General features: G+C 41.7%; 1 protein-coding gene across 1 annotated transcript in view; it reads left to right on the top strand.

Annotated features, from left to right (window-relative positions):
- Positions 1-13,613, top strand: part of LOC146193378 (uncharacterized) — a 74,467-nt gene that overhangs the window by 19,020 nt on the left and 41,834 nt on the right. Inside the window, exons 3-5 of the mRNA XM_084600532.1 lie at positions 3,774-3,874; positions 5,629-5,722; positions 10,957-11,118. Of these exons, the coding sequence (XP_084456658.1) occupies positions 3,774-3,874; positions 5,629-5,722; positions 10,957-11,118 (357 nt within the window). The remainder of the gene's footprint in view (positions 1-3,773; positions 3,875-5,628; positions 5,723-10,956; positions 11,119-13,613) is intronic.

Genomic DNA, 13,613 nt, shown 5'->3' with positions numbered 1-13,613 from the left:
GAGAATGGGTAAAGCCCTGGCAGGAAAGAAGTGTAAAACGTGTCTGGTATTACTTATATGGCGTTTCTTCCCTTCAAGCGTTGGAGAACACTTGAAATCTCTTCGGAGAGTGATGGGTGCGGTAAAGTCATTAGGGCTAACGTTGAAAGCAGAAAATTGCTCCTTCGTTTAATAGAAGCTGCTGCTCTGGAATGAGACCATAATAAAACAGCTGCGACCGTTCAGGTTTCAGAGCCGGCTGACGAGGAAACTTCATGCAGATTTCACAGACTGTGTGAGTATTACTGACTACTTGTCAGGAATTTTTCGAGCGTCACCGAACCTTTGGCTGAAATAACAAAAGCAGAAATGGCATTGAGGTGGAATTCACCGCATGCGGAAATCTTCCGAGAAGTTAAGCGCCGCTTACAGTCCCCTCCAGTCATCTGGCACTTTCGTGAAAACCTCAAGATTAGGATTCATATCAATACATGAAGCGTGGGCCCATGCGCCGTTCTCGTTCAAAAAGTGTTCTCTGTTACGTGCCTCATAAGCATGTCTCGTTGCTGCGGACTTGATCTCATTTTTGCAGAGGAGCCGGTGCTGTTGTCTATCATACTCCATACTTTTCGGGTAAATGAGTATAGATGGCAGCAGAAAAGCGTAGTATACATGGAACGAACGCAAATAGCCAAGCGAGCGTCGATTCCTTTGAAATTGCCGAGCGATGCGGTTTCCCTGTAATCGGTAGCTCTTAAAGGATTCAGAGGTAAGTATGCTGGGATGATGTGCTTCACTTTTATGAAACGCGGAGATATTGCATGCTTCACGGTGTTTACGGTAGCCTTTCTTATGAAGTCTTTACATCAATGCTATTCTCAAATCTGCAAAACAGGGTAATCGTAACCAAAATGCAAAATGGTCGTACATGATGCCAGCTGATCTCAGACGGAGGTACGCGTAGGACACAAACTTTCGCAGAGTCAAAAAGATGTTAACCATTCGCACTCGGCTTTGAAAAGGAATCTCATGTGAGAAATATGTGCATCGAGATGTTTACATTCTATTATAGGGGCGCCTAGCTAACTCTTGATGGAGTCTCCATGATTCTCCCGAGCGTACCCCCTATAGTTTGCAACAGAATACCCAGAGGAATTAAACAAAAGAAAGGAGAGACAGAAACGTCACATCAGGAGTAAAAAATGTAATTACAGAGGAAACAGAAATAGAGACCTTGGGTAAAAGGAAAGCGAGTGTGGCCACGACATTCACCGCGACGAAAAAAATGGCGCACCGCACAAGGGCTCGACTTTCTCATGGGGTAGCAGGTGTAGTGATGGCGGTAAAGCTTATGTTTTTCTAGTTAGTGCTAGCGATGTGTGTTCGAATACGCCCGTTTTTAGTGAGCAGGCTTCTGACGCGTGCCGCCACGCAACTGAGGCACGGACTCATCCAAGAATTTCTCAAGTGGCAGGGGAGCTCGGAAACTAAGAGGGAAAAATTTAGAAGTCACGTCATTTGGAGCAGGTAAAAGCATTAGCGCTGGCGCCACGTTTTCGTAATGTTTGCTTTTTTTACTTTTTAAAGTATTCATTTCTTATTTCGTTCAGTTGTTATTGCTTTACTGTCGTGTTGTTCGTAATATTTTGTTATTATTCTTGCTTTTTATGAACATTCACAACTTTCAATAATTATCATCACCATAATTACCGTTATTAGTTTGCTAATATTATTAGTATTTACATAGCCTGCTAATGTTTTCTCAATAGTATTAAAGGAAACGCGCAGCATCTGTCACACATGCTCTGTGGACACCTGGCCTATCAAGGCTTCACTTTTTGCGTCCAGATTTTGCGTCTAAATTTTGGCCTTACCAAAGCACTTTAATAATACTTGCGCATTATTATCCAGAAACAAAATAATTCCAGTGCACCGTATCCCAGAAGCAGAGAGCAAAAGCATAACTCTCTTGCGCCATTTCAAACTTAAGCGCAGGATGTTCATGTCATCAGATTCACACCCTTACGTATGGTACTTTTACAACATGGTAGGAACATAGGAAGACCGGAAGACGGCAATAGGAATACATGTATTCATTGTTTGACAAGACTTTATTTCTGATGCATTCTTAACCTGGCGAACCAGTAAAAACTTTGCCGAGCACCATAAGCGGTAGTATGGTAAGGCTGCGGAGTAATTGATGTAGCATGATGTATACGAGCGCAGCACAGCAAGAAACACGACGTGGCCACTTGTCTTCGTTGTGTCTGCTATTTGCGCTGGTATTCACCATAGGCGGAGCATGTTCAATCGATCGAATTTCTTTAAATCATTTCCCTTACAGTTTAATATTAAATATTCAAGACTTTGAACGTGCTGTAATCGCCGTTGAAGTAGCCCAGCATGTTTAGCAAGTATATTCAATCCAGTGTAAATATTTTGAATCAATAAATTCACGTGTTCTTTATTTAAAGCAAACTATTTTCCTCTCTCCTTATCATGTTTAGGAATCGGCTTGCTTGGGATTAACGTTTTTGCCTAGCAGGAACGATAAGCCGCCTTTATCTTCTACTCTATGAAAAGAAAAACGAAAACTTGCTTGAAATGAGAGGCACTAAAACGCCCAGTGAACTACTCAATGAAAATCGGAGGCGGTTTTATTTTAGTTTGAAAGAAATCGAACCGAAATAAAATGCGAGCGCACAAATATAAGCAACACTGATAGAGCGTGAGCAGATGCCTGTGATGAAGCAGTTCTGGTACGCAGCGCTTATTTCCGATGTGGACCGGCATTTATGTGAGGGGAGAGAGAGAGAGAAACAACTTTATTTGCTCGAGCTAAATAGGACGTCTGCTTTGACGCCGTCAATTGGAGTGGTTCCCTCTTCACGGGACCCATATGCATCCCTGGCCGCCTGGCCCCTGGAGATCAGGACGAGCTGGTCTTCTACGACGGGGCTGGTTAGCAAGGTCTCCCATCGCTTGGTAAGGGAGGATGAGGGATGGGGTGGGGGGGTAGTGGAGCAGGTAAGAGGTGGGGATTTCCTTGATGAAGTTGCATACTCCAATGACATTTTGGAGCGTGCCTATCTCAGTCTTGCAGAAATCACATTCCTTCTAGTACCTTTTCGGGTACATCTTGTGTTGAAGTTAAGGGTGCGGGAAGGATCCTGCCTGTATCTGCCTGTAGATCGCTTGCTGTTCTCTGGTAAGCGATTTGTGAGGGTCGGGGTAGCGTCGCCTCTCCGTCCTGTAATAGTTCGTAATTTCCTTATAACTAGTAATGGACTGTGGCTCACCTTCCTCTGCCCGGTGTTCCATCTCTCGGGCGAACTGGTGGGCAAGCTGGTTGCCCTCCAGCCCACAGTGAGCCGGTGTCCATATCAACTCAACTTTCCTTTCAGGAAAGTCGCGTTTACTTTTGAGAATTCTTAGTGCCGCAAGAGACACCCATCCCTTTCTGTAATTGTTATACGCCTTTTGTGAGTCGGTGACAATTCTTCCCACTTTGGGCTGCGCGAGTGCAAGCGCTATCGCGGTCTCTTCTGCCACCCCATGGCAGCACCATGATTTGTCCTGACGCCGCGCGCTCTAAGTGGCGAGATGCGTCGGGCCACTCGAACGTATTCCTGTACACGTAATCTCCAACACATAGCAGGAGTCAAATCCCTTGCCGCCTATACGGAAGCCTGGGTTGTACAGAAGGCTTTAATAAGACTGGGTTCCCACCTGCTGAAAAGCCTCATTTGTGCGCAAACCTTTAGAGTGCAAATGTTGCTTATTTTTTCTACAAGGAACAATATCTTTCCTGGCATGGTGGAGGACTTCAGAAGAGCTGATCAGGGGTTTCTGGACTCCAGTGGATATAGCGTTCAGCATGGAAAGAGACTTCAAGGTGAGAACAGAACTAGGTCGAAAATAGCGCCATTTCGATAGAGACATTTCCTCTCACGATTAACTGAATACTAGAACTAGTTCTTTTTTTGTGTGTGTGTACGGCTGAATCTCTTGCGATATTGAATGCATCGAGTTTAAAAGATGCTATCAGAGTGTAGGTGAATAATGTTTCTTCACTGGTTCTGTTGACAGAACATGTGAATTTAATCCACAGCCCTTGCCGCCTTTTACATTAGCTGACTAGAATAGCATCGCTTTACGTGAACATGAAAATAATCATTTCTACTACGTGCACACAATTAAAGCTCCCAGAAAGTAACGCGCCGGGCTAAGAAAATCACCAAGCACTGATCTTATACTACTATGGCTGCGTTTGTGGGGCGAGAGAAAAACGTTTATCACCAAGCGATTTATTTACTGCTTTAAACTGCCAATATATTTATGCTGCCCACACCAAATGTCTTTGAAGCGCCAGAGGAAATCATCTAATCGCAACGAAGACTATTCAAAAGGAGAGGGTTTCGATAGGGCAATTCCAATTCAAATAAAACCATATTCCAGCTCCAATGAAAGAAGAAGCGTGGCTGCCGTGTGATGCTCTGCGTAAACTCTTATTTTATTGGTGTACAATGGTTAGGTGGCCACGGCAATTTTCATTCGAATTGATAGTGAATATTTTTGAAGTGGTATATTTATTCACTGCTGGCATGCGACATCCATAAATTCCAGCAGAAAAGCCCCTAATCGCAGCGAATCATTTGTGACTACAGTTTCGACGGTTCCATCTGTGCATCAGGATTAGTCGAGCGCCAACTGAAAAACAAGTGTTGGTGCTTTGTGGCCGTTTTAGTTTATTACCATTTTATCATAAAACTTTGTATTTCAGCCTAGTATAGTCAATATTCAACGCAAGATCAAGGTGGGCGCTGTGTGGTCGTGTGCTTTTATTTATTCTATTGGCATTCAGCCGAAGTCGACGCAAACTTTCATCTGATCCGAAAGCGTATATTTTAGACGCAACATCTATATCGACTGTCGACGTGCGACATCTGTGAAATGCAACGGTAAAGCTCTCAATTAATGTGAAGCCTTTCTGACTGCTTTCCCGACCACCCAACATCAGATGGTTCTGTCGGTAGAAGCGTGTTTATTAAAGCTGCAGCAAAAAGGCCATTTTTGACTATGTAGCTCTGTGCATTCATTCTTCACTTTATTGACGTACAATTGTAGCGAATTCAATGAATGCTTAGACCTGAAGCGGAAGAGAATTTTTGTTATGTTATCTTTAGCGACTTATTAAAATCAATGGCGAAGACAAAATTCTAAAACAGTCACTGCCTTCCCGGGCTGCATAGAAGATCTAAGAGCTAAGGCATTTATTATCGCCGTAACAAAATGAAGTGTGTGCCTGTGTGTCTCTTACTGCGTTTTCGCCTGCGTTTTTTTAGCGGAGACATATGGCGATGGATGCGCTGCTCACACTCCTGGCCAGACCCTAAATTCCTTCATGGCTAGCGCAAACTTCACCCACCCTGGGAATAGAATTAGACATGTCGATGCATGCACTGTTCCAACGTATTCGCAATATGTAGGCAGCATAAGGTGGGCTATGAAAGCCCGAATCTTCACTTAGGTTCGCTCTGCCCTGCTCGACCGTTTTGAAGTCTAGGTCCCTGAGACGTGCCGTCTGTGGATCCTAAAGTTATTGCTTGCTTAATACTCATCAAGATAACGAAAACGTCTCTTTTTCAGGTCGAGTTTAACTGCGATTTGAGGGCCAGCCAAAATTACGCCCCGTTCTGCGCAATAGATGCCATTCGTCTTGGTGATTGCAAGGGTAATAGAGGTAAGCTCTTTATCTGTCTGTTTCGATCTGTCTTCGGTTCTTTCAGGTGGCTTTTATGTCGCTTATGCTGCACGTGATAGGCGGCATTGAAATTTTAGGAACTCAGTACCGCGGCCTGCAAATTAAAATAATATTTTAACGGTTCACTGCGTAGAAGATTTGAAGATATGAGCTGGATGCCTTAATTTGTTAACACAACGCGAGTGTATCCCGAGTAGACGGCATTTTATAAAGCTACTCTTTATTTGTGTCATCTGCTTCTTATGTCTTTTCTTTCTTCAGTCTCACCTCTGAAAAAATTAGTGTTCTGTTCTTGGGTTCTATTTGGCCTTGAGAGATTGTCTCTTCTCCAAACTCGAGACAAGCCTTCAAGGGAGTAGACTGAGCGCCAGAAAAGCACCAGCGCGGAATTTAAAAGACATAATTTGCCAGTAAAACCTAACTATATAGGCAGTGACTTACTGCATATATGACGACTGATATTATACGAGATACATTTAGTCTGTTGTGTTTACTCAGTAATGTGCGTTTAGCTTCAGACATAGCTTCTTCAAACTGTGCACTGTAAGCGCATAATATGGCAAACAACCACTGGTGTATTTATTACGTAGGTTGCTTAACTGCCACATATCTGTTCCTTTCTATTTGCTGGAATGTTAATCTTCTGGAATTTTAAACTGAAATCAGATGTTAGCTGCTTTCGAAGTAAATGCTATCAGTATAATATATCTGTCGTTTTGTGTAAACTCTGCATGAATGTTCGAAAAATTTGATCCACGCTTTGAAGCTGGTGTTTTTTATGTGTTTAGGCGCCAGCGCTTTTATTCTGATCTATTATTTAGCACTTTGTTGAGTTGGGGCCCAGGGCCTTGCTCCTGCAGACATGTTTATCTTGATGTATCGTTTGAAGCGGAATTCATGCCTTAAAACTGATAAAGTAGAGAAAATGTAAGTGATAAGTTCGTCTTAATATCAACTCTGAGCGTTTTGATATACATATTCTGTTAAAAATATTTGCGCTTAGTTCAGACTTGCAGTTGCATCATTTAGTGTCCTGGCGCTAGGACGTGCGCAGAAGGTCAGCCATAAAATTAAAATTGGATTTCTGACGTATAAACATGGCATCTGCGCCATTGTAACTCAAACACTAGTGAGTCCATAAACAGAAAAATGCTGTTTACTATTTAGCTTTCAAATGATTCTAAACAATTTTATTATTTTCAATGATCGCAAATATGTGCCTGGTTGCAGTTATGGATTTTTAGCGCGGTTTTTGCGGCAGACCTTCCTGTTTTAAAATTTAAAACATGCCATACCCTCTGGCGCCGCGACAGAACACATTATGCGCTCCGCGCGGACTTGAAGTACAAATCTAGGAGAGGTTTAGGCCGATTACAGTAAGGGCAATATGATGCGAAGTATTGGTTTGACTTATGGTTTATCGCTGTTATTTTTGTGCTGTTTGAAAGTAGGTTACCGACAAGAAATGGTTCTCAAGTGCCTAATCATCGCTTATTGTAAAGTCAGGCATGTTAAATATGACCAAGATGACATCAGTGTGTTAGCCCTACACAAACTATAGTTTCACAATAAGTGCATCTCACTCTTCGCCACTTAATCGTCTGCCTCACATGTACCTCCTCGTCGTCCTCGCTGCGTTTCTTTGATGAAAGCTCCGTTTTGGAAGCGTTGTTATGGAAGCTTTGAGATGTCAAGAAACAGCTTAGCCAATCTGAGTGACAGCATGCGCAGTCCGGTGCTAGGCTTGAAGGATCCTAGTAGCGTACATCTTAGCCCACTAAAAGAACGTCACATTGGTGAACGGGCTCCAACGTCAAACATTGGACTTCAATGCGTAGCATATTTGCCACACGGCCTAGTATTGCCGCCCGAAGTGCAAAGCCCGCATCTGCTCGCTACTCCAGGTTAAGTTCGCGTTTGGCATTGCAACACTCGCGCCAAGTTCATATTTGGAACGAACGCACGAACGGTGTAAATATTTTTCTCTGAGAGCGCCAAAGCTAGTCACGTGGTAAACTGTATGTGTAGATACAAAGTAGGGCCAAGTGCATATCTTCGATCCGAACCATGCAAAGCAACAGATAAAAATTAGTCAAAACAAGACAAAACTGGCAATAAAATGGCGCAGAAACACATCTAATGGTCCAAAACCCAGCAGTTAAAATTTCGGTTTCAAATTACCCAACGCAACCTATAAATGGACAGAAACCTTGGTAGGGCTAAATAATTATTACTCTGTGAAATGAAAAGTATTATTATAGGCTGAGAAATAATCAAACGCGAAAGCATTTATAGGCTAGGTGATAACATTATTAGCCTAGACTTGTAAGGCCGAACAGTGAACGCAAAAATTGATGCCACGATTACGTGTGCTAACTTCAGTGCGGTAAAGTAATATTACTTCCTCTTGCGGTGCGGTTCAGCTGTCCACAAAGAAAATGTGACAGATACTGCGCATTTCATTGCAAACGAATTACTAGACTGTGTAAAAAACAAATGCCGATAATTAGTGATGTTGCTAATTGATCACAATTACTCTAGTAATAATAATTAAAATCTTGACACAATAACGAGATTGGCAAATAAAAAGAATAACATAAATACCAGCAATAAAATATAATAAAATAGCATAAAAATAAAGACCACTGCAGAATCTGTTTTGGAGTAATGCGAAGGCACGAATGGTGCGGTTCGTTACTTCTGGGTGCTTCTAGTTGTTTCTAGTCGCCTAATTCACTTATTGTTTACCCATTTTAGTCTTCGATACTTTCAAATTTCTTCCTATTACTTTTTTCGGCTATACTTTCGGTTGCGTGACGTCACATTCTCTACGTCACTATAATTCATTTCTTGTTTATTCATTTTAGCCTTTGGACTTTCAAATTGCGTGCCAATCCCTTACTATGCCCTTATTTCGCTCGACTTCAGGTTGCGTGACGTCACATCTTTGACGTCCCCCTAATTGACCGATTTAATTAACTATTTTAGTATTTGATACATTTAAATGCGGCTCCACGCCATTCGCTAATGGGACTATTTTCACTTTTACTTTTTCATCTTTTGCCTCAATTAAATACCGAAGTATTCTATTGGTCTAATAATTTTTTGCACACAACATTACATCACCCTCTATCGACTGACACCCTTCATTAACCTCAACGACTCCTCAATTACTCACAACTCCTGCAGACACGATTTTGCGAATTGCGCGCCATCCCTTCCTATGCCGTTTTCGGGCTCTACTTCCGGTTGCGGGAGGTCACATCACTACGTCACATTAATTCACTTCTTGTTTATTTATTTTAGTCTGGTAGTTTCTAATTGTGCGGCAATTCTTTCATATGGCCTTTTTGGCTCGTCGTTGCGTGACGTCGTATCCTTGACGTCACCTTAATTCACTTATTTAAATAACTATTTTAGTATTTGATACATTCAAACCATTCACTAATGAGACCATTTTCGCCTTTACTGTTTTATTTTTTGCCTCAAATAATTACCTAATTAACTTACTGGCCGAATTAATATTTCGGACACATTTTTACATCACCCTCTATTGATTGATACCACTCATTAACCTCTACCAGTCCTCAGTTACTCGCAACTGCTACGGACACGATTTTGCGGACGCGGTCTGCCGACACGGTCTGCGGACAGAAATCTGCGAACATAGCTTCAGTGTTGCCTCGCCCAAGAAGGCAAGACTAAGCAAGTTGAAAGTAAAAAAAATTAGCTACGGTTTAGCTCTGATTAAACTTTGATGGAAGCGAAAACTTCTTTTGCCTGCTACATTATTGCCCATCCCACTCCATCAGTGCCGGGCGTTACGTTATTGAGGACACTTAAGCTCAGCCTTTAAGGGTATGAGGCGACAGCGTATATAAGCTACCAGCCCACATAAAACGTCCCGCTGTAATTAAGCCGTAATGACGTGCCTGCGTGTTCTATGGGTAATGTGAATGCAAAGCGTTCTGGCAGGCTGATTCTGATATCACCCTCCTGTATGAAAGGAGCGATCCGAGTTGGCAGCTCCTGCCAACGACGGAGCACATGCGAGACTCGTAGTTTACTAGCCTAGTGAAGCTTTTCGCCTCAAAACCATGTAATAGTTTTTTGAGGCCAATGTTCTGGTTTAAAACCTTTCTTGCCTCAAGGATAGGCAATCAATTCTTTCTACTACGTGGATGTGCCCGAGATGTTGAGAAAAAGTGTCCTGCCATTGCGAAAGGAGATCGCAGATATATAGCAGTTTCATCTCGACAACGTTCACAGCCACACTGCACTGTGCGTACTGGAGTTAATGGCCCAGCAATGCTTGGCGAATTCGCCCCAGCTTTCTGACCTGGTTCCGGACGACTTCTTCCTATTCCTGAGAATCAAGAGCGGCCTTAAAGGAGTCCGTTTTGGCAACATAGAAGCGATACAAACCACTGTGACAAAGGCCATGAAGAAGGTTTCTATCGACGCTTTCCAGGATGCGTACAGCGAATAGAAAAATCCCTGGCAAAAATGTGTACATGCCAAAGGGGATTAATTAAAAGAATTTCAAACGTTCTAGCTGGAGTTCGAGTTTATTTGTCTTCCTCTCTTTTTGTAGCAATATACTGAATAATAGTGTGCCGTTAAAATGACATTACTTTCCGGACATACCCTATATATTGGCCTATCGATGAGTAGCTACAACCTAGTTGGCAGCACATATCAATCTTTCACGCTGAAATTTCGAAGACTTTTGGATGCATACACCGCTCTCACAACAGTTTGATGTCTGGAGTAATGCTATATCAGTTTTTGCAAGAAGTCAAGAAAACGGAGGTGAACGTGTGCTAAATTCGGTCAAGTATGTAGTTCTGCATAGCGCGATTCTTTCACTGACAGACCTTCAGTTCTGGGGTAGACTCGTTCGGGACACGAATTTGTAGACTGTAATAAGCGAAATCGTAGTTGCGTATGTTGTTACATGACGCGACATCCCTGTCGCGATATTCTACCGCGACATTCCTACACTGCTTATGACTGAGGATGGATTTCGTCTGTCTCCTTTCCTCGTCCTGTATTTTTGCGCTGAAAATATGCATTCGTTAAACAGGCACTTCATGATGCCACCGCTGCCGCCAAGATTTGATCTCATCTTCCGATGAGTGTCAGTCTAAAAGGCGAGGCATTTGGTTACGTTGAGGCAGGGCACTTGGAAAGTCAATGCTGTTTTTTGACAGTGCCACGAGATCATCTGTGCAACTTTGAAAATGGTTGGTGCTCATGGAGAAACAATGACAAGTCGGGTAACAAGCCTACCTGGCAGCTGGGTGGTGGAACTATGAAGACTACTCTTCTAAGGCCCCGTAAGGACCATACATTCGAGAATGCCACTACAACCGGTAAGTGATGTTCACATACATTTCTGAGTCCGTTATTGTAGGAGCAGGAACGGTAAATTACTTTCCTATTCATCACCGCTTCATCACAATCATTTATTGACAATTACGTGCCTTGGTATAGGACATAACGTAAAGGGGCCGGAGCAGGAAAAATTTCTGATGGTCATATATTTATACAAAGAAAAACAAGCTCAAAGTCGTGAAATGTATGTATATATATCAATTGCACCATGCATAATTAGTGAGGAATGGAAAAACCAAACGGGCGACAAGATCATTCATGCGATTCACATTGGCATATGTTTACACAGTAGTTAAAACAATTCCTACAAACTCAATACGCTAAATGCAGTATGCAGATGCAGAATAATGAGTAGTATGTAAATAATAGTACAGTCGCTAACAAAACAAATACTCAGTTTCCGGCTGGATTCAGACAGTGTAGAAAAACTGAAAACAAAATATTGTTCACACTTTCAGTAAAATGGCAAGTTCAGTGAGTTGATACATAGTTAAAAAAAAAAAACAGCGCAACAATCGAGACAGGAGAGAAGACGGGACCAGCGCTTTCTAGCAACAGAAGGTTTTATTGGCAACAACAGAAATATATACTCCTTTTACAACTAAGAGCAAGCATGAGGAGTACTAAAAGCACCGATACTTGATAGCATGAATTTTAACGATCAAGATACCGCAGTTCACAGTAATGAACGAGAAGAGATGGGGTGCTAACGCAAGCATTGCAGTTTTTATGAACGTGAAATGCGTCACTGATTTCTATGGTTAAATTAGGGTGGTACTTGTACAGAATCGTAGCATCTTTAAAGAGCGATATATAGAGTTCTGCGTTAGAATTAGGAGGGTTACGGTGACATGCTCTGTAGTGCAAGGCCAAATTCGAGGAAGGGGCCTCATTCAAAGAATTATTGTGCTCACGTATGCGGATATTCACGCACCTGCCCGTCTGGCCTATATGTCTTTTTCCATACGTGAAGGGGGCATCATAGGCCGCACCTGCGGCGCAAGGAACAAACTTCATGTCAATGTATATCTGGAATGCTTTGTTTTTTTTTCTCTCTTTTTTGTTTTCGTTCTTTTTTTTCTTGGATATGCTTCAAACATGGCACAAATTTCACACTTTAAGCACTGTTCACACTTTAATATATGAAAATGAGCTGGTTCTGTCTAAATTTCGAGTTCTAGTTGAAGCGACAAAGAAGGATTATAGGTCCTTGTTAATTTGCGTATAGTTGGATTTGCTATAATCTCGAGTACATTTCAATGATGGTTGGTGGAAGCGGATGGCAGAGAAAAAATCAAGTAATAGACTGTTATTATCTCCGAGGCACTACAAAGCAGTGCCCGAAGAAGATTGAACTAACTCATGTTTCGAGACAAAAATAGAACAAGGTTGTGGGTACTGCGCGTTGAAGATCTAACAGATTCAACCAAATTCAAAGCAAGAAATAATTTATGAAAATATTTGACCTATGAGACGATGCTGACAACTGCCACCATTGAGTCATTGTAATTAAAATTTTGGACAAGGATGCATTTCTCGCGAGGAAAGCTACTCTGGAGGTCTAGAAAGCCTCAATAAAATTCGTCAACGATAGAAAAGTCACACTCTTGCGGGTGATAGCAGACAAAAAGTATAGTGCCGCTAAACAGAAGTGACATTAATGTGAGCTAACTTGAGGTTTCAGCAGATGAGTGCGAAGTGCGAAAGTATGCTTTATTTTATCAGAATCAGGGCATTTCCTCTTTTTCAGACTACTCTAAAATCTGTATATCTAAAGAATTTACTGCCCTCAAAGAGTTCACTGTCTTGAATTTCCGCGGTAAGTCGCTACTCTGTAAGAACTGCAATCGAGCAGTCGTCTTCTAGCCCTTACAAAAATGTGTAATGTGTTGGTTTAGAAATTCTTTTCAGGTTTCTCATTAGATTGTATTGTAAACCTTTTAACTCTGTATGCAATATGTTAAATGAGTTTGAATACCCACTTGGGCACCGAATTCTTACACAACCACAAAAGATGTACTGCTATAGAAATACAAGAGTGAGTGCATCTTGCAACTCTTTAGAGAGATTTCATAGATGCTCTCTTAGTTTTCCTCAATATAGGCTATAAAGTAATTAATGATTTTCTCTAGGTACTGCCTAATGAGTTCTAATAACTATTTGGCCACCGCATTCTTACTAGAACACAAAAGACGTATTCCTATAGAAGTATTGTAGTAAGGTTCTTTTGCCACTCTTTAAAGAGATACAATAGATTCTCTTTTAGTTTCACTCACTAGACCCAATAAAATAATTGTTGAGCTCCTATAAATACTCCCTAATGAATTCCAATAATTATTTGGCCACCGCATCCTTACAGAACACAAAACATGTACTGCTGTAGAAATACAATAGTGAGTGTCTTTAGCAACTCCTTAAGAGATCCTATAGACACTCATTTAGTTTTTCTCACTAGAGCATATATAGTATTTGT

The sequence above is a fragment of the Amblyomma maculatum genome, chromosome 4 (genome assembly GCF_055883805.1).
Source record: "Amblyomma maculatum isolate TAMU_Amacu chromosome 4, ASM5588380v1, whole genome shotgun sequence".
NCBI classification, from domain to species: Eukaryota; Metazoa; Arthropoda; class Arachnida; order Ixodida; family Ixodidae; genus Amblyomma; species Amblyomma maculatum.
This window is presented reverse-complemented; position numbering and strand designations above follow the sequence as displayed.